We start from the raw sequence: 14,485 nt of genomic DNA, 5'->3' as shown, positions 1-14,485 counted from the left end.
ATGTCATTGCTAGTGAAGCAGTGTACTTGTTTGAAAGGTGTTTTCGGTATATTGATGTATTTTGTATTCCTTGTGCTCTAATATGGTTGTTAGAATATATTTTGTACAAGAGTTCATATTTACATTTTCTTCTTCACCGTCTTTGATTTGACAAGTGAGTTAATTTTGCTTTGTCTATTCTTAAATTATTATTTTAGCCTCTTTGCTGCATGAGAAGACCAGCGCTTTATCATCCAAATGTGTAAACTAGTTTCCGATGTGCCTTATGATGACTGAAAAAAACCCATTGAGAAACATCCTGTTTGATTGCGCTGTATCCTTTGGCTTTGTGATCGCGTTGATTCAGGTCATGAGAATCAAGTAACGGTTAGGGTTGGAGAGTGATGCAGTTCAAGAAAAGTGTTTGAGCTCAGCAGTTTTGATATTGTTGTGGTGTAGTGCAGCAGCAAACTGATCTTAATGAGGTGGAACAGAACTTAGAACGCAGAAGCAGAGAAGTGATAAGAGCAAAGGAAGTCATTCAGCAAGATCTTCTTAGATTATTTTGTCTCAAACGTCTTCCTTTTCTGCCTTGCCCAAGACATCTTTTAAACATATATATTACCACACACCTCTCTGTAGACACTGGATTGATTCAACAGGTCTTATTATAATTACTGGACTGAGCATAATTATGCAAAAGGAGTGGACCACAGAGAAAGGTAAACTTAATGTTTGTACACATTCAGTAAATCAGCTTTTTTTCACGTCATGCCTAAATGTTATATAATTTGTGTTTTCCCTTCCTTATTGTTGCCCAGTCAAAATGATAAATAAATAATATATTTTCAAATAAATCCTTTTCAAAGATTAATGTACTTTTGAAAATGATCTTTAGATCTGATGATAGATAACTAGACATTGTGTTTTTGGTAATTGTTGTCTTCTCTACCTTCAAAGTGACTGTCCTCTCTATTGTGGGAAATGGACACAGGTTGTGTAGATGCAGCATTGGAGGAGAGGCCTGTAATAAAATGCATCACTAACGACTTCTGCTTTTTTTTGTCAGTTTCTCTCTGTTATCTACTATCTTTTCCATGCCGTACATACAGTGCCTTCTCCATACCTGTGTCTCTCACCCTCTCCCCAGGCCTCACTAGAGACACTGGGAACGTGACGTGTGACTGTCCCATTGACAGCTTCAAACGCCGTGTCTTCCCTGCTGCCTTCCTGCTCATCTTCATCCTGGGCCTGGTGGCCAACAGCGCCTCCCTCTGGGTGTTTGTGAGCATGTACAGGAGAAGGAGGAGCCTCACCACTGTCAACCTGTACATGGTCAACCTGCTGGTGTCTGACCTCATGCTTGTGTGCTCCCTGCCCCTCAGGGCAACATACTACCTGTTGGAATCTAACTGGCCGTTTGGGGACCTGACTTGCCGGGTTGTCTCCTATGTGTTCTATATCAACATGTATGGCTCTGTCTACTTTCTGTTGGCGCTGAGTGTCATCCGCTACCTGGCTGTGTCCCACCCCTATAGGTACCTGAGTCTGGAGGAGGGTGGGTTCTGTGGCTGGGGGGTGTGTGTTGTCATCTGGCTCTTTGTGTTCCTGACCTGTGCACCCATACTGAGTACCGGGACTGACCAGGAGGCAGGACGGACACGGTGCCTGGAGGTAGGCCTCGGCCTGAGCATTGTCTTGCCCTTAAACTACCTGGCCTTGACAGTGGGCTTCATCATGCCTTTCGCTGTCATCTCTGTCTGCTACATGTGTGTGATCCTCAGTCTACAACAGCGCAGGGCGGGGGTGGAGGGGATGAAGAGACCCTCCAGGAGGAAGTCCTGTGCCCTGGTCGTTCTCGGTCTCTGCATCTTCATGGTCTGCTTCCTGCCCTATCACGTGGTGCGGACGCTGTTCCTGGAAGCAGAGAAACACATTCAAGAAAATGGCTGCCATGATTCTTGCAGCTACATCCTGGGGATGCGGAAGGCTGCCGTGGTGACCCTCTGTCTGGCCACTGGGAACAGCTGCCTGGACCCTTTCCTGTTCTTTTTTGTAGGAGAAAACTTCAAGGATTTTTGCATGAAAATCGGTGGAAGACAGAGGATGGTTGTTGACAACTTAGGGAGACAGCGGCCAGCGGTTCAAGAGCTGCAGCCCATAAAATGAATGACCAATTAATAATGAATATGTTATGTGTTTTTTTTTGTTGAATCAATTTTATATTTGGGGATATAGTTTTGGTGAAGATTCTGCATCCACTTTGATATTTAAATCACATTTCAGTAACTTTTTCTCTTTTTGCATTTCAGTTACTTTTTCTGGTATTGCATTATTATGAATAATTGAGCTTGACATCAAATAAGTTGTTGTGTTCATCAAGGCTTCCATCTGAGTATGATCTGAAAGGTATCATCAGTTAACTGCACATTACCTTCAAAGAAATTCTCAATTACTTGTTTATTCTGAACCTCACAACTGTTCCCCCAACTTATTTAATTGACACTGCCTTTAATTGCATTAGGATGCAATGATAATTATGTCACTCACCCTCAATGTATTTGGAATTGCCATTTTATTGATGATGCTGCCCGTGGTATGGTTCTTGATGTGTTTATTTAGCTGGTTGAGTTGAGGATTAAGCCACAGCTCTGCAAAGCCAGTTCTCCACAAAGCCATTCTCCGCGCATCACTTTCACTAGAGGGCCCAAGATGCGATACCGTCACGTCACAGGTTGATTTATTTTCACTTGATTGACTACAGCAGCACACAATCATAGTTCGGTACATCTTTCTTTGGACCAATAGGTCCGCTTGACATTGTGTAGGGGGCGGGTGTTTTGGTTTCCCGGTTAGTGAACCGCTACATTCAACAGTGGCGGTGGCTCCGAACTGATGGTAACCGATGAAGAGGTGGGATCTCTCATGCCCAGCCTGGAGATAACTAGCTATTTTACTTTTAAATCAACGATATTTTGTATTTATTCTAAGCAACACAATGCTCTTCAAGTTGTAGCCGTTTGGAGTTTTTGGAGCACATCATCACCATTCTTCGACGGGTAGCCTATCTCTTCTTGTTTGATGCTAGCGAGCCAGCTAGCAGTGGATCAGAAACGTAAGCTACCTCCCCACCAACACAGACACAGACAGAGCAAGTCATCTATTTAGCTAGCTCTTAGCGGTGGTATCTAGCTAGCCGTTCGCTATTTGATAGCCATGTAGTTAGCTAGATGGCCAGAGTTTGTGTAACTACCGACCTTAGCTAGTACAACGTCAGCCTAACAGAATTCACTGTGTTAGCTATTACGATCCGGGGCAGGTAATATGCTAACCAGCTAACGTTACTCAATTTACTTTGTGAAACTAACGTAACCTGCTCTGCTGCTACTGTTTGACCAGGTATGTGTCAGCTACTGTGATTGACGGTGCCTTTTCTGTTAGACCACCCTGCCTGTGGACGGTGCGACTGACGGTGTAGCGATGGAGGTGGGTTCAGTGATTCAGGAGGACATGGCGTTTCGAGGAGTGGAGTTTACAGTGAAGATTGAGCTAGAAGAGAGATTGCTCATTGTCGAAATCTCTGACTCAATGACAGCTGATCAGTGGAGGGGAGAGTTTGACCCTGCATGTAAGTTAACAAGTATACTAGGTCATGGATTTACATTGCGATCATTACGCATGAATACAGTATTATCTTGTTGTTATCTTGTTTCCCAGACATTGAGGACCTCACCCGCAAAACGGGCAACTTCAAGCAGTTTCCTATCTTCTGCAACATGTTGGAGTCTGCTGTCAGTAAGGTCAGTCTGCAGGTACACTGAGTAAACAAAAGTGTGTACAGTGATATTGGTAGTCATGCCAACCAATCTGAGACATGTGCTTTTCTCTGCAGACTAGTGAGTCTGTTACTCTGGACCTCCTGACCTATGCTGACCTGGAGCTCCTCCGTAACCGGAAGGCAGGGGTGGTTGGTCGCCCGCGAGCCCAGCAACAGTCTTCTGCCCTCAGCTCCAAAAGATACCTCATCCTCATCTACACTGTAGAGTTTGACAGGTGCGCTGGGTGTCTCTTTTGCATGACATCCTGTATGTAAACACACGCTTAACAACTCGACTAAAGTATGTCGATGTACTCCTATTTCGATGGGAACAACCTTCAGACGACAGATGCCGTTCTGTGTTTTGTGATCATGTCATTGCATCTCCGCTTTCCCCTCAGTCTTTGTTTTTCTATTTGTTGAGTGGAATGATGGACAAGGTTAACGTGTCTGTAGGATCCACTACCCCCTGCCCCTGCCTTACCAGGGCAAACCAGACCCCGCCGCCCTACAGAAGGAGATCAGAGCCCTGCGGACGGAGCTGAACGCCCTCACCAACCACGGAGCTCACAAACCAGCTGAGCCGGAGATACGGAGGCTCCGGGCAGAGTTAGTTATGTTTTACATCACTGCATTGACCAGGACATCAGCATAGATGGATACTTATATGACAGTCTGTATAGATGGATACTTATATGACAGTCTGTATAGATGGATACTTATATGACAGTCTGTATAGATGGATACTTGTATAGCAAATAGTATAGATGTATACTTATGACAGTCAGTATAGATGGATACTTGTATGACAGTCAGTATAGATGGATACTCTATTGTCCTCAGGCAGCAACATGTGGTTCATAGCCTGTTGTTACAGATAGACAAGAAACATAACGTCACATGTCAGTGTCAACATCATGGATAGCACAGCAAATCCTGGCAGGAATCATGGGGGCTGTTGATTGTATGATTCCATTAGCCTGTTCTGGAACCTGTTTTCAGACTGGCTCTGGTGAGGGAGGAGAAGGAGGCCCTGTCCAAGGCTCTGGAGCGGCTGCAGGTGGCCGGGGTTGGCCCTACCCCTGGAGGAGCGGCGCGGGGGCTCAGAGACGTGGTGAGGAGTCTGGAGGAGCAGCTCCTCCGAGAAAGGGCCAAGACTCAGCGCTCGACAAGCAAGAGGGGCCAGGAGCAGCGCCTCCTACTGGAGCAGGTTGGCCCTGGCTGCATTTTCTCTTAAAAGGGGTTATAATCTTACGGTACAGTAGTAGTCTATACTATGTACAATACTTCGACTTCAGACCCATCTCTGGATACTGGTGTGACTTCAGTGAACATATTCAAAGTGTTTGGTAAATAGTCATTCGTCAGGACTGGCCGTTAGTTTAGAGCTTCTCGTAACACATCACATCCCTGGTGCATATCAATCCTCACCTGCTGCTGTCCCTCCCAGGTGGAGGAGCTGAGGGCCTCAGAGCGAGCTCTTCGGATCCGCGTCAAGAGTTTGACCAATGAGTTGGCACTGCTGCGGCGAGGGTTAGAGATTTTAAGCATGTATATCTTTCCCTTTTCTCTCTCTTTCTTTTTCAGTCGTTTAACTCACACTTGTTGTCCTCGGTCAGCACACTCCCTGTAGCTAATGTGTGTGTGTGTCCGTCCGTCCGTCCGTCTTCAGCAGGGTGACTCCTGTCCTCTCTGGGCGCAGTGGCTCCAGGGGAGACAGTGAAATCCGGCGCTCACTGTCCCGTGAACGTAGCCTGGGACGCGTGGTGGTCCGGGCTCGCTCGGGCTCCCGGGAGAGGATGGAAGACCGGGGGCGAAAGGCCGAGGACAGAGGGCGGAGGTCCGACTCCTCAGGGCCACGCAGCCACATCCCCAGGCCCTCACCTTCTCCTACAGGTACCACCTTTTAAAGTCACTATTTACAACTTTTGACCTCTGGGGGCTCTTAAGCCCTTGAGCTAGGCGGGACCCCTAAACAGACAGAAATATTGTCAAGAACCTGATTGGATAGTCAGGAGCTTCATTGTTGCTTTGATTGGCTTCATTTAATCAGGTGTGATTTTGGTATTCTTCGGGTAATCTGGATGATACCATGAGAACTCACACATCTGCTTGGTGTGTTCTAAGAGAAGTCCGTTTCTTCTACCTTCTGTTTTCCAGGGTTGCGGGGGCAACGCTTTGACCCCACAGCATACATCCAGGACAGACAGCTCAGACAGAGAGAGGCAGATCTCAAGAAGTCAGTTGCATATCTCCCTCTCATTCATAATGCTGTCCCTGCAGTGCAATGCTTTATGTGACCTGTTAGTGTGTTTAAAATTTCATTTGAAAAAAAAAATAATAACAATCAAGGATTTCAAGTGATAACCCATTATAGCTTATTTTGTAATGAGGAAACCCATTTTGAGTGCCATTGTAGCTGTTTGAATCAAGACTTAGCCTGCATGGTCTCACTTTACATTAGTCAGAGGAAGGTCCGGAGGGACATGTTAGCATCGCCCGTTCTGGAGAGAGGGAGGTCTCGCTCCAGAGAGGCCTACTCCCAGCTGACCAGGGCCGGCAGCGCAGGCAGGGGGAGGAGCCTCTCCGTGGAGAGCAGGAGGAGCCGACAGTCGTCTGAAAACTCATTGGTGGACATGGAGTTGGACAAGCACTTGACATCCAGGTAAGATCAGTCTATGACTTCCACGGGAAGGAGACAGGGAGGGAGACGGACACACGTTGTGTTGCTTTCCTGGATCGCCTCATTCTCCCTTGTGTGTGTTTCAGAGGAAGGAAGCAGTCGTACAACGGTCCAACCATGGTGAGTGAGGCCCTTCTTTCTAAAGCTGCTTATAGACCCTGATTTACAAACTACTGTGCCAAGTGAACATTTTTGTGATTTGTGTTTTCAGCCCAGAGGAAGACAACTGACCAAGAAGCCCCTATGTAGCACCCCCACGTACAGAAGATCAGACAAGGGTAGGCAGTCACTCTCATTCAAAACATCATAAACCAATGGTATTTCTAAAATGATCCCGAGGCCCACATTGAAGCCAGTTACCAGTCAAGTGCCTGCGTTTGACTTGACGACTTCTCTTTGGGAAAAAAACAAAGTTGGGACCAGTGTTGTGTTTACTGTACGTGTTGCAAATCCTCTCTCTTGCACTCCTCACTCTCTTTTGTTCCCCACTTGTTGTTGTTGTTGTGCCTAGAGAGCTGTATGGACACTGGGGCGGACCTGTCAGAGATTGATGCCCGGCTGCAGGCCCTCCAGGACTACATGAGGGATCTGGACACAGGACACTAAACGCACCCGCTCTGCTGGAAACTCAGGCCTGAGACACGGCACTCCTGTGACCTAGGGACTTGTGTCAGTGCTGTGACAAGACCACGGCACAACGATACGTCAGCGCACAGCGCCAGCCTCCTACAAGCACAAACGGATACTCTCACACACCTCAACTCTGGTGACTCTGGGAGTCAATGATCTGTAGCCAATGGTAGCTACCACTGTGAAGAATATGAAAGCCACTGTTAGTGTATTGGACTCCAAGGAGTCATTGGTTTTATACTGTTTTTTTTGTAACTTGTAATGGATTGTGTGTTTTGACCTGAAGAGGAGTAGCGTTGAACGAATGAACGCAAGTCTTGTTGTAATTTGACACATTTGAGTCTGTAAATAATATAACTTTATTTTAATCTTTTTTTTTTTCAGTGTTGATTTTTATATAAAGGAAACCATGAGTGTCTGTCTCTTCATCTGTTTATTCCCACTTCCATTTCATTGTCACTGGAGCCAGAGCTGGGGGGGGGGGGGGGGGGGGGTCATGTGAAGTCTGTTTTGACAGGGTTTGCTGAGGGCAGAGATGGATGTCTCAAGTGGCATAATGATTTCTGTTGACTTTTGCCATTTTGCTCAAACACAGTTTGTTTTCCCCAAGGTGGGCTGGTGTTGTTTTCTGTGCTCATCATTTTTTTTTTTTCCAATGCTTTTCTGAATGCCTAGCTGTGGCGGAACGCTCACTTTCAGTTTTGACATTTACAAATATGGTGTAAATTCCATATGTTCCCATGCAGCTTTCTATGGTCAGTGGTGCAGCTGCATAGTGTCCTGTCCTACTGCAGTAGTGTTAGTGTTGGTTCATTGGGCTGGTTTGTCCCTACAGCTCTACTTAAGGGGCAGCTGCTGCTCCAGCTGGCTGGGCTTCATTAATTAACAGCTAACCTTGTGAGCATGGACCCTCCTCTCTGGGGAACATCTGGAGGGCTGGAACAGCTGCTCCGTCTTTGTACTTGGATGCTGAGCTGACAGGCTTTATTTTTTACTCTGGTTTTTAATAATAGGGTTAGCCTGTTCTTAACATGCCCATGCATTGGTAATTAATCATGCACCAGAAAATTAAATAACCTGGAAAATACTACACTATAAAGTATTTGTGAAAGATTTAGATGAGGAGTTTGGACCAGTGTCATGTTTTGATGCAGCTAGGGGTGAAAGGTCAGAGGGCGGGGCTAAAGACAAACTCAGAGATGCACCTCTAGCGCCCCCACGTGGTGAAGAAGACATGGAGTGGAGAGCTACCAACAACACCTGGACCTAAACATTTAGCCTATCTATGCAGATAGAAACTCTTATCTATGCTTTCACATCATGTACAATTTACGTATAGACAAGTGAACTGAAGGGGATAGGCGGACGGTCACACCGAACCTCCGTGTTTGATTGGTCGGATGGTCCAGAGGGGCATCGAGGTTGCTGAGATCAGCCAGGTTATTGTTTCCCTCGTACATGGGAGGCGATGGTGAACGCACCCTGGCCTTTTAGCTCGGTGCCAGCTACAGCTCACATCGACACTATTTGTCGCCCTCCATTTACCGCACAGTTTCAATGAGGATGACCAAAACGCCCGTCTCTACCGCTCCCGGCCCGGGGAGCATGGGGGACATGGACCATCCCAACGCTACAGGGGATCCGTGGTCCACAGAAGGCAAGGCTGACTCTACAAAACATCACGAGGACGATTTCACCTCCATTGGCGAAATCACACAGGAACATGTTCCACAGCTGGTGATTACTTGTGATTCTAGCCCATGCCAACTGGAACTGAAGGCCATGAGGGTTAGCGTTTTGTCGGCCGGCTCCCATCCAGACGAGGAGTCTGTGTGTTCGGACAGCGGGTTCGGGGGCTCCCCTGCGTCCTCCCTGCTCAGAAAGCTGTCCAACGCCTCCTCATCCAGACTGTCCCCCGCCTCGTCTTTTGAAGAGTATGAGGACGACGGTGCAAGTTGCAGTATTGAAAATAACATCAACGTGACACATGTCTGCGGCTGTACCGACGAGGCTCCCAGAGTGAGTGAGTGTGTGATTGTGTGTGTGTTTCTGTCTGTTTTAATCTCCTTGTAAACAAGAGTATTGACTTGTCAGCCAATAATTATTGCCAAAGGTCGATAAAAGCACGTGAGTGAGAGAGCACCTACTGGAATGAGCTAATCAGTGAGCAAGTTCCTCTTCATGAGGATAAAATGTGTCATTTCTGCAACACTCACAGCTTATGGCTTTTCTAACCATGGGAGTGCTAATACAGGGTGGATTTAGGAATACAGTGTGTGGAGGTAAGAGGTTTCACACCACAGGACATCAACTTTAAACATTGGAATGGCCAAGGCCCATGTCCCTACCCCTCTGTATGCACAAAGGCTCAGAGCTAGTTACTTCAGAGCAGGGAATAGCATAGTCCTAGCACACACAGCTCCTTAGAGCTCAGACCAGTATTAAGGGATTATGACAGAACGTCTCAAGGGTACCTAGGAGTTGCATGTCTACAAGAAGCCTCAGTTCTCTGACAATGTGCAGGACACCTCTCCCTTGGCATGCCTTTTATGGCTGTCAGCCTGCTGGTTGACAATGAATCTATCTATCTGTCAATACAGTCAGGGGACATGCGTGTTTAAGTATTGTCAAATAACAGAGATGTAGAAACAAACACAAAGTCAACAGTGTTGCACGGCACGCATACTCACTGGGGTGTTTTAATGTGTGCATGGGTGTGGTCTAGACTGTTTTACAACAGCATTGTACAAAACGAGTCGGGCCTGTAAATGTTTGATGAATGTGTGCAGCTGTTGCCCAACCTCTCCTCTACATGTCTCACGGCTCAGACTAGTGGTCAATGACTGTTTCCATGGAGACACTCACCCGCAGGTCAGGAAGTTTGTGTGACAGAGTCTGAAGTCTGAGGTTGTGTCTTAGTGGAGTCCCAGGGCTAACAGAAGAGTTGAGTATGAGCCGGAGGTGTGTGTGTAGGCTGGAGTCATGGGGCTCTGAGGTGGAGTAATGTGCACGGTCGCTCTCCCCATGCAGAGCGTCATATGGAAGAAACCCAAAAGCACAGGGACCTCCTCTCCCCTCTCGGTGGCCCCGAAGAAACCACAGCAATGGGTTCAAGTCGTAGGACACGCAGGTTTGTTCTTTCTACCTACCTACCTGGCTGTCTCTCTCTCTCACTGTCTACCTTCATGTTAATCTATTTCTGTGTTTCAGTCCCTACCTACAGTATTTGAAGTGTTTTTTTTGTCGTCTTGTTTTTCAACTGAAGATTCCAGCTGTTCTAAATAGTTTTCAGGGAGTCTAACAGGTCTAGTCTCTTTTTTTTCCCTCTTTCTTCTTCTCCTCCCTCTGGTGCGGGGTCCTCCAGGAAGCTTCCACGCGGGGGACCATGGGACTCTGCTGAAGCGCTTCTGCGAGGGGGAGCAGCTGTGTCTGCGGAGGCTGATGGAGGACTCTCTGAGGCCCTTCGTGCCGGCCTACCACGGCGTGGTGCAGCGGGCCGAGCACGACTACAACATGATGGAGGACCTGCTCACACACTTCACCTCGCCCGCCATCATGGACTGTAAGATGGGCAGCCGGTGAGTGAGTGTGGCTGGCTGGGTGGGGGGGTGGTGTGTGTGTGGTGTGTGTGTGTGGTGTGTGTGTGTGTGTGTGTGTGTGTAAGATTGAGTTCCCTGCTCTTGCAGCACCTACCTGGAGGAGGAGCTGGTGAAGGCTCAGGAGCGGCCCCAGCTGCGTCAGGACATGTATGAGAAGATGGTGGCCGTGGACCCAGAGGCCCCCACCGCCCAGGAGAGAGCCCAGCAGGCGCTCCTCAAGACCAGGTACATGCAGTGGAGAGAGACCCTGAGCTCCACCACCACCCTGGGCTTCCGCATCGAGGGAGTCAAGGTACGGAAGAACACGCGCACAAACTCAAACACACATTGACAAACATAGAGGCAATCATTTGTCAGATGTATTGATCCAGCATGATTCCATGGCTTGAGAGATAGAGCCAAGGTCTTTGGAACAGAAATGTCTGTAAACTTGCATTGCACCTTTTGAATACTTCCTCATACTGTTGCTTCTACAGAGTAGTTTTTTGGGGGGGGTTTCACAGGTTGTCCATTTGCATCCAAAACCCCAGCCTAGTGTTGTAGCATAAGGGATATACAGTGCCCTGTGTAAGTAATGGGACAGTACTTCTTTTAGCGCTACACTCCAAAGGTTTGGATTTGAAATCAAACAATTACTATGAGGTTAAAGTAGAGATTCTCAGTTTTCATTTTAGGATATTTGTGTACATATTGGTTTCACCATTTAGAAATGACACTTGCCAAAATCAACACTTTGGAAAACCATTAAGAAGGCAAAAAAGCACTGGTGAGTTCAACAATTTCAAACAGGCTGGTAGGCCAAGGAAGACTTCTACATTGGAGGACCGAAGAATGCTCACCATAATTAAAAAAAAAAAAAAAAAAAAAAAAAAACACTGTCCCACAGATCAGACACTCTCCAGGAGGTAGGCGTGAATGTGTCAGACTACCGTGCGCAGAATACGTCACCAGCCAACTACAGAGGCTTCACTGCAAGGTGCAAACCACTTGTTATCCTCAAAAAGGAATGTCAGGTTACAGTTTGCTAAGTACCTAAAAAGCCTGCAGAGGTCTGGAAAAAGGTCTTGTGGACAGATCTTATCATGGACCAGAGTGATTGCAAGTGGAAAGTTCAGAGAAAAAAGGATCTGCCCAAGATTAACAGCATACCAAGCCATGAAATAGGGAGACTATGTTTAAAAAGTGTTGTCATTTCTGAATAGTGAAACCAATATGTACACAATCCAAACTTTTGGAGTGTAGAGCCAAAAGAGGAAAAAAGACTTCACTTACTTCATTACTTACGCAGGACACTGTATCTTCATTAAAATAAATAGTTTTCAACTCCTTGTGTAGAAGGCTGATGGTGTCTGCAATACTAACTTCAAAAGGACCAAAGGCAGAGAGCAAGTGATGCAGGCCCTGGGGGACTTTGTGGGCTACAACCCTCACACTCTGGTGAGCTGTGTGGCTTTTTTTTCTTTTTCATTTGATCACACCCTTTTTATGTGTGCCTTCTCTCACGAGAGACTTGTTTCTCTGTGTTTGTCCTCCCCTCTCCTATTTCAGAAGGGCTATCTGAGACGGCTGAAGGAGCTTCGACTGGTCTTGGAGACATCACACTTCTTCAGAACCCATGAGGTATGATGGATGTTTTACATGTGATCGTAGTAGTGGGTACTGGTCTGATGGAGAGATGGGCAGTCTGGATGGTTTTTTGAATAATTGAATATTCAAACGGAGGTTAGTATTCGATCCTGTGTGAGTATTCGTATTAACTGGTTAAATGCTGACACCGCTATTATTGGATGTATTTTCAGTTTTCATCATCTAAATGTGATTTTTGGCATGCTGAGCTGGATGCCCTATTGTGTTACGCATGCAAGGAATGTGATGGTCACAACATTTCTCAATTGTCCAGCAAATATAATTGTTTCTGCTTGTCCGGCGCCAAATTTTCCAAGAGAACATTTCATGAAATGATTTGAACAGTGAAATCACTTAAAATGGACTGTAATAGTACTAATACCCCTCTCCCCAGGTGGTGGGCAGCTCCCTGCTGTTTGTTCATGACGGGACAGGAAAGACGGGGGTCTGGATGATTGATTTTGGGAAGACGGTGCCCTTGCCGCCCCCTCTCACCCTGGACCACCGGACCCCCTGGGTAGAGGGGAACAGGGAGGACGGCTACCTGTGGGGGCTGGACAACCTCATTGACATCCTCAACAACATGCTGCCTCTCACCTGAAGCCCCACTTTGACAGACACAGGACCTTGTTCTGTTCAACATCTCTGGATGGTCACACCATGTCAGACTTGTGTTTAAGAGAGACTGGACGTCCATATGTGACTGCAGTAAATGGGGAGGCATACAGAGTGATGGAAAATGAAGAGCACAGCTACCTGACAACTATACAACAACCATGCAAAATGAAACACTGCCCTTACTTTTCTGCCTTTTTGTTTAATCCCCCAAAACGCTCCATCCCCTAATTCAAAGCTTACCAGTAGACAGTGGTCTTAATTCAGGTTGTAGGGTTGAAGCCATTTAGTACAAGACCACCTAGGAGTGGTAAGACCTGACAGCCCACTATGACCTGTATTAAGGAACACTGTCCTGGACTTTAGCATGTATCCCCTTTCTGTGGGAGAGAAACAGGATCTCATGTTCCTGTAAGGGGATAGTCTCATCTGAGGGACAGACATCCTCCTGGTTTTGGTGATAAAGAGTTTAGAGGGTCATGCTGCATAGTGGAACAATGACTTTGGGAATATAAAAAATCCTGTAATATGATAAAGGACCCCCTTTTTGCAAGAGATGTGGCACAATGCCCCAGTCCCTGTAATTTTCTAAAATGTTTTTTCTTCTCAATTTGCTATAAATGTAAATACATTTTTATTTAAGAGGTGTGACTGCACAATTCTTTTTCTATGATGACAATTATGTTATTTTCCCCCTTTGCCATACAACAAAGATATGAAGGTGCAGAGCATATGTACAACTAAGTGTGTTAATCGATTTACTAGTGTTATGTGAGTAGCAGTTAATCAAATTGGTGCATTTTAAGAGCCTGGATCTAAGAACTGAGTTGTTCTGTGGTATGTCGAGCCAGGTTTCCTCTGGTTACATAGACCAAGCTATTCAAATGGATGCCATTAAAATGTGGACCAACTCACTCCTCTTGTTTCTTGGCGATGGTTGTGCTGTGTTATTGGTCAGTCTCATCAGTCGCCCACCATGACAAAGGCTTAGTGAATAGCAGTTGCTGATCATTGTTTGTTTGTTTATTTGGAACCTTTCTCCCCTCACTCACTCTGACCACCACAGGGATCAGTTCTTCTGGCACAGTCCTCTCAGATCCTGGGGACCAGGGCGATGTTTTAGCTCTCAGGGGAGCAGGGGAGGAACGGCACAGGGTCCTCCAGGTGGTCGTCTACTGAGGCCTGCTCCAGTACTGTCCTCAGAAGTCTGACGGGCAGGAAGGACAGGCTGGGGACGAGGGACATGCTGTCTGAGAAGCAGTCCAGGACGTCCCCCTGAGCGTTAGTGAAGCACACCTGGCTCATGGCCGAGCCCAGCCTCACCTCCCTCAGCATGTTGCCGTGGCGGTCCCAGATCTCCTCGTTCCCTCCGGGCCCAGAGCCAGCAGGCCCAGCTGGGGGCAGTAGTCCAGGACAGGAGATGAGCTCTGCAGGGTTCCTCTTCTCCAGGCTCTCTCCTCCGGGCAGAGGCAACGGCACGTTCCGGGCAGCAGGAGACTGTGGATGGGGGAGATGGCACACACCAGGCCAGGGAGC

General features: G+C 47.0%; 3 protein-coding genes across 4 annotated transcripts; all 3 read left to right on the top strand.

The window, feature by feature from the left end:
* Nucleotides 1-650: 650 nt before the first annotated feature.
* Nucleotides 651-2,348, top strand: LOC310824071 (cysteinyl leukotriene receptor 2-like). Its single transcript, XM_083696953.1, has 2 exons — nucleotides 651-701; nucleotides 1,142-2,348. Exons 1-2 carry the CDS (start codon nucleotides 674-676, stop codon nucleotides 2,146-2,148), a joined length of 1,035 nt encoding a protein of 344 aa, XP_083553079.1. The 5' UTR covers nucleotides 651-673; the 3' UTR covers nucleotides 2,149-2,348.
* Nucleotides 2,349-2,872: 524 nt separating this feature from the next.
* Nucleotides 2,873-7,527, top strand: ccdc61 (coiled-coil domain containing 61). 2 transcript variants are annotated; one of them, XM_083696928.1, is made up of 13 exons: nucleotides 2,873-3,094; nucleotides 3,421-3,607; nucleotides 3,697-3,779; nucleotides 3,872-4,032; nucleotides 4,253-4,405; nucleotides 4,799-5,006; nucleotides 5,247-5,329; nucleotides 5,472-5,692; nucleotides 5,957-6,035; nucleotides 6,261-6,461; nucleotides 6,566-6,599; nucleotides 6,691-6,757; nucleotides 6,991-7,527. In XM_083696928.1, exons 2-13 carry the CDS (start codon nucleotides 3,460-3,462, stop codon nucleotides 7,083-7,085), a joined length of 1,533 nt encoding a protein of 510 aa, XP_083553054.1. In that variant the 5' UTR covers nucleotides 2,873-3,094; nucleotides 3,421-3,459; the 3' UTR covers nucleotides 7,086-7,527. The 2 variants fall into 2 exon arrangements, with proteins under 2 accessions (XP_083553054.1, XP_083553053.1); XM_083696927.1 differs by having other exon boundaries at nucleotides 5,469-5,692.
* An 817-nt stretch (nucleotides 7,528-8,344) lies between these two features.
* itpkca (inositol-trisphosphate 3-kinase Ca) lies at nucleotides 8,345-13,854 on the top strand. Its single transcript, XM_083696942.1, has 7 exons — nucleotides 8,345-9,128; nucleotides 10,140-10,239; nucleotides 10,474-10,687; nucleotides 10,796-11,000; nucleotides 12,044-12,145; nucleotides 12,257-12,328; nucleotides 12,729-13,854. The coding sequence occupies exons 1-7, from the start codon at nucleotides 8,667-8,669 to the stop codon at nucleotides 12,933-12,935; spliced, it is 1,362 nt and encodes a 453-aa protein (XP_083553068.1). The 5' UTR covers nucleotides 8,345-8,666; the 3' UTR covers nucleotides 12,936-13,854.
* Nucleotides 13,855-14,485: the final 631 nt, after the last annotated feature.

This window comes from Argentina silus (genome assembly GCF_951799395.1).
Source record: "Argentina silus genome assembly, chromosome: 2".
NCBI lineage: Eukaryota > Metazoa > Chordata > Actinopteri > Argentiniformes > Argentinidae > Argentina > Argentina silus.
The sequence above is the reverse complement of the archived record's forward strand: the minus strand, read 5'-3'. Positions and strand labels throughout refer to the sequence as shown.